We start from the raw sequence: 12816 nt of genomic DNA, 5'->3' as shown, positions 1-12816 counted from the left end.
CTCAGCTCGTGGTCCATACAAAAACAGGCAGTAAGCACTATTTAAAACAGCTGAGCTATGGAAACCACCTCAGTGCCCAAGTACAGATGAGTGGATCAGGAAAATGTGGTGTATGAACACAATGGACTGTCACTCAGCTATCAACAAAGAGAAACGCTTACCATTTGTGGCAACATAGAGGGAGCTATAGGGGGTTACGCTAAGTGAAATAAATAAGAAAAAGACAAATGCTGAATGGTGCCACTTATGAACTTAGAGAAACCAAACAAAAGATCTGATAAAAAACTACCCCTAAAAAGCTGACTATAGAATTGAGGCAACCAGTGGGGAGGGGCACTAGCAAGATATGAGGTAGCACAGTGGACTATGGTGGAGGATAGGATGTGGTGGATGGGATGTGGTAACCACACCTGGGGGGCGAGCTATACTTCTAATACACAAACAATGATGCATACCAATGTTGCTTCAATTAAAACAAATAAATAAAATGGAACTAAAGAAACCAGGCCGTAGGCTGTCCTGGCATGATGACCAGGAGCTGGCTGGTCCCTTTGGCAGAGCCCTAGGTAGGGTCTCAGCTATTTTGTCTTTCTGCTTCCCTCCCTGGCTAGTGGCGGGGCTTGGGCGAAACAACACAGGTTTGGAGTCAAGCAAGTCTGAGCTCACGTTCCAGCTCCACTTCGCCTTATACTCAGCATAGCAGGCCCTTAAGAACTGTTGGTGCCATACCTACTTGAGTCGTTTTTATTTTTTATTGGTATTGCTCACTTTTATCTGAATTCCATCTTATCCCAAGAATATAGTTTTCTCAAATGACTCACTAGAGAGCGGAGGTAGTTGTTTGGGTAAATGTCTGTGTTTCTGTTATTGAACCTCACCCAGGAGGACATAAGAATTTTAAGACTTTATGGTTACTCTCAACACTTTAAAATTCTCCTTCCAAGTCGGTCTTTGCCTCAACTGTATCTGGCCTACAAATTGAGATTTCTGGTCTTAGCAACCCAGGAAAGATGGTTGCAAATGCTTGAATTCTTCCTGAGAAATAAGTAACAATGCATTTTGAAAGTTGATGTGACATTTTGACATCCACGACATTTTTGCATCCTCACAAAAATGCTCAATTCAGGTATGATTATCCTAGCTTTATCTGAAGATCTAAACTTAGAGAGGTAAAGTGATTTTCAGAAGGCACCACAGCTAAAGAGCTTCAAACTTTAAGATCAGAATGTGGAGGGGCTTCCTCTTCCTATCTCTGAATTCCTGGTAGACTCTGAACATGCCCAGAGCCAGCTCCATCAGGTAATACCTTTGTTTAAAAACTCAGTAGGCAAAATATAGCACATGGGCTCCCAAGTAGTTTCTGAGCTGGAATGCAAACTTGAAAACATGCTGGGGTCACTTGGCAACTATTTCTGAAGTAGCAGTGCCTGCACAGCTGTCAGCCTCTCTGGACCAACAAGGTTTGCAGTGAGTAGTCTCTGAGCATCCAGGATTGAGATCACTGCATCACAGCAGGCTCGCTAGAGCTGTGAGTGGCTGTGTGGTGTCTGATCCTTTTCTTACTGGACCCTTTCTCCATTAGCCTCTTGGTGCCCTGGGGAGTGAGTCAGCACTGACTTCCTCACAGTAACCAAGTTTCCACCCACCACCAGCCCTGCCCCTGTAATCCTTTCCAGCTCCCCACGGGGAACTTCCCAAATGTGTTGTTGGTCTTGAGGCAGGGTGAAAACCAATTTTGAAAATGGCCTTTCATAAATGGGTAAGTTGCTGCTTCTAAAGATTTAAAGTCATCTTTAAAACCCACAGTTAAAGTTGTATTTCAGACATAGGGGGGTGTGAAGGGGAAGGGCAGAGAGGATGAGTTGGAACAGGAAACCCACTAAAGAAAGGTACAATGTGCTAGATGACAGTGTCTCCAATTTATATTCAGAATGTTTGATTCCAAAAATTCACAAAATGTTCAGACTTACTGATAAAAACGATAACATTTCGAGATTGCACATGGGCCAACTCATGTTTCCTTTTGCATGTTTCTGTTTCTGAACATGTCAATCAGCATGAACACGACACATTTTTAAAAAACATACTTTGACTTTAAAGAGATATAATTTTTTTAAAAAGCCCTTCAAAGTTGGGTCAGTTTGTTCTTGGAACTAAGGAATTATCGTAGCATTAAAAAACCATTAGGCCAAAGTAGTGAGTTGGGGGATAACACACTGGCACAAACTGCTTTGCAAAGTTGGTTCAAGGATAAGGAGAATATATAAGAAGTGTACTGAGTTCCTCAGAAGAAAAACCTCAAAATATGGTGCCTATCATTAAAAGGTTTTAAGCTCTTTACAAAAATAACATATTATTTCTTAAATTATAGAGCACTCTAACAGGGAAGGGGGAAAAAAAGATCGTCCTTTCCAAAATAGCAGTATTTTCCCGTTATTTCTGAGCCTATAGACTTTGAAAGCATCCAGCAGTTTCTCTAATTTAAAGATGATTTAAGGGAATGTGCAGCTGATATATTTTTCAATTAGATACCAACCATCAGACCCAAGTTCAAGTTCATGATTCCCCAGTGCATTTTCTTTAGAGTAGAAAAGCATTTTAATTGACTAAATTGAAGGCATTTTTGGGGAGAATCAACCATAATTTGCTAAGTAGGTAATAATAAGTATTAGTGACTGGCTTTGCGTAATAGGTTCAGGCCTGTCGTGCTTCCTATAGTATGTCACATAGTATGTCACTATGTGGGTCTCACAGTGGCTCTATGAAGTTGAGGTTACTGTAAATCCTCACAGAGGGGGGCATGAGTGCTAGAAAATTTGGAACAGCTTGAAAGTGGTGGAGCTGGCATCTGACAACCCTCAGACACAGCAGTCACTGTAGCAGCTGATTGTGGGCTCTAAGACTCCTTGGATTTCAGATCCTGATTCTGTTGCTTGTGTAGATTTGTGACCTAGAATTAGTCATTTTACCTTGCTGTGCTACCATTTGCGTAAACAGATAATAGGACTACTGAAAAAAGGAGATAATGCACATAATTGCATTAGGATTTTTTCTACTAGGATTTTCGCTATTAGGATCCTTGATCCCATGCTTTATTCTTATGAAAGGAAAAACACATAGGAAGGAGAATCATCTCAAGACTGACCAATTGGTAAGCAAGACATCAGATCTGGTGTCTTTCTTTAATACCTAGAATACAAAAACTATTTATATTCTCAGCAACAGAACTCCCACATCTTGCTGGGCCCGTCTCTATCCAGCCAGTGCAAGGGTCACAGTGACCTCCCGGAAGTGGCAGAGTCACCCTGAATGGCATGAACATTTTAGAAGCTGTTTTACTTTCATCCTTTTGGACAGGAATAAGAACACAGCTGAGAAGTGGAAGGATCTGGTCCTGTGCTCATGGGCTCAGTTCGGCGCTTCTCACCCTCCAGAAGGTCACTTTTATCAGGTCAGTTGGGCTGGCCAGGCCGCATCTGCCCAGATGACAGGTAAGCCATCCAGGCCTCAAGGGGGCTTGAATGTCATAGCTCTGGCTGAGCTTTTGCAATCATCTGACTCAATGACTCGGCAGTGGGAAGCACAACAACCCAGCAGAAGGAAAATAAAAGCCAAACCAAGCCACACCACCAGGGGACAAGTCCCTCTACTTCCAAACCTAAGACCCAAACAGTTGCTGCCTGTCAGGCTGACCCACAGCCAGAAAATGCAGAAGGCGCTTCAGGGGAGAGAAGGAGGCCAACAATAAAGAGGATCACTGACTTGATGCTCAGGGTTAGACTGACTTGCTGGCTTATCTTTGTCATGAATATCTTGCTAATGTTCGTTAAACATTTTTTTCCCAACATAGGGTTGTCATCTACCCAGGGGGGCTGGGAGTGGCTCTCATGAGGTATGACGCTGCCCCTGTTTGTGGGGGCCAATCTCAGGACATCCTAATAGGATTCACACCAGAACTTGAGGTCTGACGGGGGAAGAGGGAGGCTGAAGAGTCCATTTTCTGTGTTCCTCAAAATCCCCAGAAAGTTAATTTTGGGGGGAGGCAACCTACTTCAAGACAACCTGAAAAAAACAAATCAACTTGGGAAAGAGTTTGGATGAGCCACTGGGTGCTTGGGACTTACCCGCACTACGTAGTTAAACCTCCTGGAGTCCAGAATGGCAGTTGAGAAGTCCAGTCTGTTGAAAGCTTCCCCGAGAGTGCAGTAGCCATGGCGCTGGATGTGAAAACAGTGTGCAGAGGTCACTCCTGCCACACAGAGCTCATTCTCCTAACAATCCACCTGGACCCTGCCCAGCAAGCTTGACCCCATCCTAGGTAACCAATGGTCATTTGCTTCTTTTTTTGTCATGTAAGTTCCTTCTGAGAACCCCTGGGAGCCACACAGCTGGCAGTGCAAACACCCTCACTGTGACCTTTACCCCTGGTTCTCTAGAATGGGAAAATTCTAAGCTGCTGCTTATCAAGGAGCAGTTGGGCACTGAACACCTCCCAGCTGTGGAGTGTGTGAGGTGACCATGGCTGGCCTGTCAATGCCCCTGGGAGGAGCAGCAGACTTACCTGTGTCACCTCTACTGCCACCTGGCTGCATTGCCCATGCTATTCTCATCAAAAACATTTTTAAGGCTTACTGAGGAGCAAATGTTTTGCTCTTTTATCTATGAATTCACGAGGAGCTGGGACTAGAGAGCCGTGCTGACTCATAGAGGCCAGCTCTAGTGGGGTGTATTGTTGAGCCTCTCTCCTCTCCTCAAACCACAGGCGTCCTCTAAGATAGCTGACTATGACAGAAATCTTATTCTATCACATCACCGTGCATCCTAGTTATCAGAACACATGCCTGTGCAGAGAGAAAAAAGACATAAAATGGGTTTCTAAAGTGCCATGCCAGTGTGGCTATGGTCTGCTCCCGCTCCTAGGCCTACCTCACACAAGCAGACGCTGAAAACTAATTTAGGGAATAGCCCTTACTTTCAGCGCCCACACTTATGTGAGGTGATGTGTAGAGATGTAGGTTCTGTTCTAAGGCAAGGCCAGGGCTGTTAAAGAATAGCTGTTAGATGGGCACATTAATCTTCACATTAATTTTTACCTCCGTTACCTCACTGAATGAACCGGAGGCCATGTAGTGACTTTGCCCCCTACCCCATTCCTCTCTCCCCAAACTCTGATGGTTGGCTAGGACGTAGGTGGCTAGCCATTCTTCCCTCCCACAGAAGACAATCATGACTTGGCATAATACTATCACCCAATATCCCCCACACCCTCCTGGGGAGGCGTGAGGCTGAGTACACTTTTCAGTTAATAGGTGGGGCTCACCTCTTTGGTACTTCCTTTGTGAACGTAGATCCATTTTTCTTGGTGGAAATCTACAGAGACAGAAAAAAATAATACACATTTAAAATCTGTCACTTGCCCAAGATTTTAAACTGTTTTCGTTTTGACTTTACTCCAAAGTGTAAAAAGTTTTGACAAAAATACAGACTCTGCTGACAACCTAAGAGGAAGCCAGGGCCTAATTTCTATAGCGTGTAAATGTTGGAGTTTTAGTTTACTTCATCCGAGGCAAGTCTTTGATGATCAGATTTATACACCAATGCTCTAAATTAAAAGGAAAAAAAAAAATCAAATACCCAAGTATAAGTTTGTTTTCAAAGCCAAGCCTATAACTTACACAGGTCATAGCAAGTAGAAATAAAACAGGTAACACGAGGAAATCATGCTGTCCAAATGGACTAAGCTAAACATCTGGAATGCCTGCATATTAATAGAACTTTATCCTCTCTGTTAAGACGTGCATACAACACCTAGAACTGTTAAGGGTTTTATACAATGAAAGAGGGAGAAATAAATATTTTCAAAGCCTCAGAGCATAGTTTAAAATAAAAGCACACACTTGGAACTGATTTCATGGACCACAGGAGTGGATAATAATGAAATTAACTATGCCAAATATGAATGACAAGCGGGGTGGGGGGGCACTCCAGCTAGCAACTCTTATAAACAAGACGGTAAGGACCCATTGTAAAAGGCACAGCCAGGTTTCAGAGGGTAAGGAGCTCGGTCATCACTGCTGGTGACACAGTAAACATGAAAGCAGATGTCTAACATGCAAGGTGTGATTTCTTTTCTCAAGGAATCGACCGAAGTGATCCTCCAACAGCTTTCTTCTTAAGTTCAAAACCAACAGCTTACACTGAGTTTTGGTTTTGCTGTTCATCATGTCCTTCTTTCTCTTCTTGGCTGCCACGTCATAGTTGAGGTTGCTGAAAAGGTTTTCCTTATTGTACACGTCCTTGTTGCAGTAGCTAGGAATAACAGAAGACAGGAGGGAGTGAGCTGTAACAGCAATACTTTAACATGAGCTGTTTCTATAAATAGTTCGCCGGATTATAAAACACAAACATACCTGCTCCTCAAACAAAGGACTAAAAATCGCTCAAAAGCAGTGTATACAGTCACAGACATCCCTCTTGTGGGACAGAGTATCGTCCCATCTCTGTGGAAGGCAGGGATGGGGGCTTCTACTTCTTTTCAGTCCCCCAACAGTGCCTGCCATTGTATTTGATGCACAGCCCGGCCCTCTTTAACGGAGAGAAAGCCGGGTACCACGGCTATCACTTTAAGCAAAACTGAATAGTATCACTGTAATACACAAAGCCTTCATTTTGTAGAAGGATCCACCCCATGTTGCTTTTGAAAAATAGCTTTATGGTGCTATGATTCTCAGGCCATACAATTCACCTATTGAAAGTATACCCAAGCGTCTTTTAACTAGCCTGCTTCTATCATGACTTTAAACCATGATCACATTTATAGAAATCAGACTTCCTAACTCCATTTGAAGAATATGTTTAGTGTCTGGTGATAATTGTTTGGGTTTCACATAATTCCGTGAGTAACACGAATCATGCCCAAAGGGGAGAACTCTGGTTCTAAATGAAACAAGCTGAATTCATAATTGACGAATCTGTGCAAGAGAGAACCACTCAGTTCACAGGTCACTGATGGACGGTGGTTCAATGAGGGCCAGGTGGGCACCACCTGCAGGCTGAGCCGTCATCTGGGGGCTGACTGAGTTTTATTCTATTACATAGTGCGTCTTCACATCCGCAGAGGGGATGAAGAAGCAATACTGAGGTGTGATGAGAAGATGGATTCCTCACTCTCCTAACCCCTGGGGTACGTATAAAATCAGGATTTTTAAAAACATTTTATTATCAAGGTAGCTGCATTGGTTTATAATGTTGTTTGTGTTTTAGAGGGCTCTCCCCCTTCAGGCGGTGTGACTGCACCCACAGTCCGCCACCATAGTTCATGCGCCCCCTCCCCACTTGGCTCTCCCTCCTCCCACTCTCCCTCTGGTAGCCTCAGTTCTACAGTCAGATTTCCTGGGTTTGTTATTAATTTGGCTTTATCTAACCCTTTGGATTGTTTCACTCTATTCCATATGTAAGGATTTTTTTTTTTTTAACATCCTTGTTTATTTTTTCACAACATAGTGTTTCTCCCCTCAGGTGTGGTCGCCATAGTTTTCCCACGACCAAAATGCTCACAATCCTCCCTGCGTCTGTCTTGCTGAAGTGCTGACACATGACATCACCAACAATATACTCTGTGCTTCCGGACGCACAGGGATAAGCTTGAGGGATAATCAATCACTGGTTAATCTTCCCTCGTGAGGCCCTGCTTAATACCATTTACCGAGAAGTTTCTTTAGCCTTCTCTTTTTCATTCAGAGAACAAGATACTTTTAGGTTTTAGAAAGATTACTGCAGAAATGCCTTCTCTTAGTGTCAAGGGTGAATGTCTGGGGTCCGACTTCACATGACACATGAGTGTGTGTTTGTCAACTTGCAAGACCACAGGGGCGAAAATACCAGCCCCTCAGTGATCTGCCCCAAGTTCACCAGGAAAAGGGGCAGAAGCGTCCTTAAGGCTAATTTAAGACAATACAATCAGCATTGATGAAAGGGAAAAGGTGGAAGGTCACTTGATGGCCCATGATGTACCAAAGCTGAGAGCAGCTAGCAAGCAAAGGTAGAACATTTTGTGTGCGAAAATACACACACAGGCTTCGCTTTAAAGAAAACACATACATACAGCACAGTCAGAACCCTTCAACCTAATTGCACATAATTGTAGAGAACCACGAGGTGAAGCTGTCTTATCCTCAATCACATATTTAAGCTTTAGTAGAAAATGTTCAGAGCCTGGCCAGAGATTGGGACCATAGTTCAGAAATTTTAAATATTTATATGTCATCTTATTCTTTACTAATTGAAAACAGTCCTCAAAGGCATCTGAACACTTTCTTTCCTTATAGAAACTACAAAACCTGCATGAAGCCCAAGGGTCTCATTTCCAAAAGCTAATTAAGAAGAATCTGACATAATGGACGATGCTCTCCCACAGTTGAATGTAAAAAAAGTCGGAACCAAAGAGAAACCCTGTATTATTGATGTGAATATCAGGTTTTAGATTCCAGAGGTAGGGTACGGAAGGAGGGATTATGGGGCTTATTTGTGTTGCTTGCTTATGGGTTTTCTTTTAAGCAATAATATATTCAGTTAGAGGCTATTTTGAGAGTTCAATTATGTCCATTTCAGAGAAATGCAAAGCCAACGGAAAATTACAACTGAAATTTATAACAAGAAAAGCCACCACTATTTAGGAACTGTGACATTTAATTAAAAAAAAGTAAAACCATTCATAGAGGTTGCTTTCTTCATTAAATTCAACAATAGTCACTAAGTTTCTATTTTGTAGTCGATCTTACTGATGTTCATTTTCACAGGCACAGGTCTCATATAAGAAAAAAAGACCTCTTTGAGTCCTATATTATCATGGTCCCCCCACCCCTGCCCTAAGATACTTAAAGACCGCTTTAGAAAAGGTGGAAGATGTCAGAATAAGACCATTTTAACAACAGAGCTAAAGAGAGCGACGGTAGAAAAGAAAAGGCCTGTTTCTCATATCATCTACCATACAGGCCACGCAAGAAAACTGTGGCCGAGCCCCACAGGCCTGCGCTTGTAGACGGAGGGCAATGCCATTTCTATGCTAATTTGCTCTAATATATACCCAAATTTTCAACTCACTAGGCCGGTACCCAGCTTGCTGCGATAAAACAAACAGCCCAATATATAAAGCTCTGAGAACAGTGGACTGTGCCCAGTGAGCGCTCATAAAAATCTTAACTACTATTTTCTTCTGCACTACTCATCTAGGGCGGCGAGGTAAACTTCCTGCTTCCCTGTTCAGTCTTAGCTCCATTGGGAAGCAACACTGGCTTCCAAAGGTAGGTCTTTTCAAAGGTAGGTCTGTAGGCTACCTTTGGGAAGAGTGGCCTGGGTTCAGCTGGGATTAGCTAGGGTTGGAGGGGGGTTGTCAGCGGATCTTACTCAAGGAGGGGTTCTGGGGTTTTGAGGGGTGGGGGGTCAGTGGTAAGGGGATTCAACTACCACGTCCTTGAAATATTTGGGTCACCCCAATTCATGCCAAGCTCTTTCCTTAAATTTTTAACCTGCTCTACTAAAGTCACTTGCCACTCCTCTGCTATCTTACACAGTTTCAACTTGCTAAGAAGGGACTCTGTTTTAAGTTTCTTGGAAACCTCCATGATGTCAGTTCACAGCAGCTGTGATGGGCTTGGTAATATTCAGTTGCTGGAGGAGGACCCAGTCCTGGACCACAGAGAGAGTGGCCAGTTGAGTCAAGAAAAGATGTGCTGGGCACACAAGTTGTGGACAGCACTAACCCTACCCCCAGGCTGAACACACCCCAGCACCCTACCCCCATGACTTCCCCGGGCAGCTCACAGAGGTCATGGAATTAGAGCTGTGTAGTCCCTGGGCCGTCCTTTCACAACCCCCCCCTCTCCTTTGTCAGTGCCAGTCTTTTGTTTTCCCCTAACAGGAGAGGCATTGAGCTTCACCTGTGTAGGCAGGCACTCAGCCCAAACCTGACATCACAGAGAAACACCACCGAGACTGATAACAGTGGAGATATTTGAGACTTGGAACCCAGGTCTCAGAAGGCCAACACTTTTAAGAAGTTGGCAGACTTCTCATGCTAAGTAGGGAAGGGATTGTTTACAATTGCTGGGGGGAAAATACTCCGCAAACAAACAGCCAGCTGCTGTGCTAGGAGCTCCCAAGTGATTCCTAAATTCTGACTCATCAAGAACCCCAGGCCTTCACTATATTGATCATCTCTGTGATACAGAGACCCACAGCTCCAAGCTCAGAGGGCCTGAAATGAGGGGAACCAGATCCCAGCCTAGATTAACTTTATGTGGGAAGTTAAAACCATCCCCAGGCCTTCCAGTGGAGAGAGGCACCATCTCCTTCCAAAGGAGAGTGACACTGGCCTACCTCCTGAAGCAGGTACAGCCTGAATATTTATAGGAACCAGGGGCTCTGTGTTTTGAATCCTCTTTTGCTGGACCCAATGGTCTGCTTCCTACTGAGGACCTTACAACAGCATCTGCATGAACCACTGTGACCCACTTCAGCAGTTCACTACTGGACCTCTCTAGAGAGAATCTGAACTGTTATCCAGAAAGAAAGTACCAAAATATCAGCTCATCCTTCCTCCCTGAGGAGCAGGGAGGAAGGAAGGAGGGGTCTACTCTACCAGAATGGAAGGGAGCTTCCAGGCTAGGGAGAATAATTTAGGCATAATCTGTAACCTAACTCCCTAGAAGACAAAGTCCAGTGACAACAGTTGGTCTTATTTCTGGTAAGTAAATCATTCGATTTTTCATAAATAAGATTTTTTACAGTGCTCCCCAAACTTCTCAGGGACTGCCTCAAAGTATCTTTAAGAAAGGCCCACTGTGATCTTTGGCGACAGACCCCTCAGATTACATACGTAGACACACACATATACCCACCTCTTTCCCCCACTGGAAGACAAAGGGAGTTTGAAGCATTGCAAATTACAAACACATGGGATCTCTGGAGGTCAAGCGGTCAAAATAACCACATTTTCTTGAGTTTTCTAAAAATTGAGTGCCAAGGGCTCCGCCAAACAACCCCTGGTAAATCTCAGTAAGTGGGAACCAGGCCCAGTTACAGAGCTCTCCAGTGAAGTCAATTTAAGGGCACGCGGGGTGGGGGTGGGGGGAAGCGCAGACTTTTCAACCCAAGGCAGTGGAAAAGGCACCCAAGGGTGACCAGGCTGCACTGATCATCTCCGGAACCGCTTTCATTGCTCCCCTCACCGGGGCCAAATGAAGGATCTGGAAATCAAGGGCTGAGGTCCGGAACTGATGGATTCCAGAGCACCTAACTGCTCTGTGTTATGGACCAAGCAGGGTCCATAACCCTCGAATCTCGGACGTTCCGCCAGGCTGGCAGAGCTCTGGAGCCACACCTGGGTCCTGGAGCCAGGTGGGCTTTCTGAAGTCGACAGGTACGACTTGAAATGGGGGTGCACGCACTACACAAAGAAGAGCAACCGAAGGAACTGAGGAAACAGGTGCAAAAGCTTCATCCTCCCAGAAGCCGGTGGGTGGTTTGCATCCCTGCCCGTGCCCAGCCTCGCGGCCCCTGGCTTCACCACTGCTCCCCTGCCGGCCCCCCGGCGCCGGTGCACCCAGCGCCATCTGGCCGCTCCTTCTTGGTTACTCATCCTCCCTGCCCACTCTGGCTGCCGCGCGTGGGACGAGCCTGGAGGCTCTTGGGGCTGGACCCGCACATTACGGCCCGGCTGCCTGGTGTCCACAGCGCCCGGGGGCTGCGCCCCCCGCCGGAAGGTGCCCTGCGCGCAGCTCGCGGGTCCGCGCCCCCGCGCGCGCCAACTGCGCCGACTCCGTTGTTTCAGGCCAGGGATCCCCGAAGTTCTGTTAAGTTTGAGCCCGGGGGTGGGGGTGTGGGGGGGCGAGACAAGACCCGCGTTTGCTGCTCGCTCCGCAGAGGGTCGGGTAAGGCGCACTGCCCGCTCGGAGACGCTGACCTTGAACAATAGGAGAAACCACATCCCCCAATCCCGGTGACCTCTGCAGACACCCGGGCAAGTGACCGCCCGCCTCGCTCAGGGTCTCCCCCGCCTCTCTCTCGGCCCTGCCAACCCCCTCTTCGACCGCTGCGCGCCCCGGGGACCAGCCAGGGCTGGAGCGCGCAGCTCGCGCCGGCGGCGGACGCCTCACCTGCTGAGGTCGCTCACGAAGCTGCCGCCCTTCTCGTCCAGGAAGCGCTTCCAGCCGTCGGCCGTCTTCACCCAGCTCTGCCCGGGGGACCGCCAGTCCTGCCCGAGGAAGGGCATGGCACCGCGCGCGGCTGCGGCGGGTGGGCGCGACGGGCTGCTGCACGGGGCCGGCCCGCTGGCCTCGGGGACGCGCAGCTCGGGGATGCTCCGGGCGCGGGCGGGCGAGCGGCGGGCGCGGGGACCCGGCCGGGAAGCTGCGGAGCGGGGCGCGGAGCCGGGGACCTGCGCGCCCTGGGCGCAGCGCCGGGAGGGAGGCGGGCGCGGGGCTCGCGGAGTGGGGCGCGCAGGCCGGGCCGCCGTATTTATCGCGGCCGCCGGCCGGGCTCTTTGTTGCCGGAAGAGCCGCCCGCGCTGAGCCCGCCCCCCGCCCCCCCACCCCGAGGCCACGTGGCTTTGTTTATGGGCTCGGCTTGTTTTCCCGGGCGCCGGCGGCTCCCGCGGCTCTCGGCGGTTGCACAACCGCGGGCCGGTGGAAACTTGAAGCCGCGCGGCGGGCTGCGGCTCCCACTGCCCCCGGGCTCCGGGCCGCGGCGCTCCCCCCCGTGACCCCCGGGGCCCTGCGGCCGCCCCCGGGAGAGCGAGGCCGGCCGATGCCCCGGCCG

General features: G+C 47.5%; 1 protein-coding gene across 2 annotated transcripts in view; it reads right to left on the bottom strand.

Annotated features, from left to right (window-relative positions):
* Positions 1–12271, bottom strand: part of FBXO32 (F-box protein 32) — a gene marked incomplete at both ends in the record, with an annotated part of 29853 nt that extends 17582 nt beyond the window's left edge. For both annotated transcript variants that reach the window (XM_084229355.1, XM_084229356.1), the window contains 4 exons: positions 4125–4217; positions 5321–5370; positions 6197–6309; positions 12156–12271. In XM_084229355.1, the coding sequence (XP_084085481.1) occupies positions 4125–4217; positions 5321–5370; positions 6197–6309; positions 12156–12271 (372 nt within the window). The remainder of the gene's footprint in view (positions 1–4124; positions 4218–5320; positions 5371–6196; positions 6310–12155) is intronic.
* Positions 12272–12816: the final 545 nt, after the last annotated feature.

The sequence above is a fragment of the Talpa europaea genome (genome assembly GCF_964194135.1).
Source record: "Talpa europaea genome assembly, chromosome: 3".
Taxonomy (NCBI): Eukaryota; Metazoa; Chordata; class Mammalia; order Eulipotyphla; family Talpidae; genus Talpa; species Talpa europaea.
The sequence above is the reverse complement of the archived record's forward strand: the minus strand, read 5'-3'. Positions and strand labels throughout refer to the sequence as shown.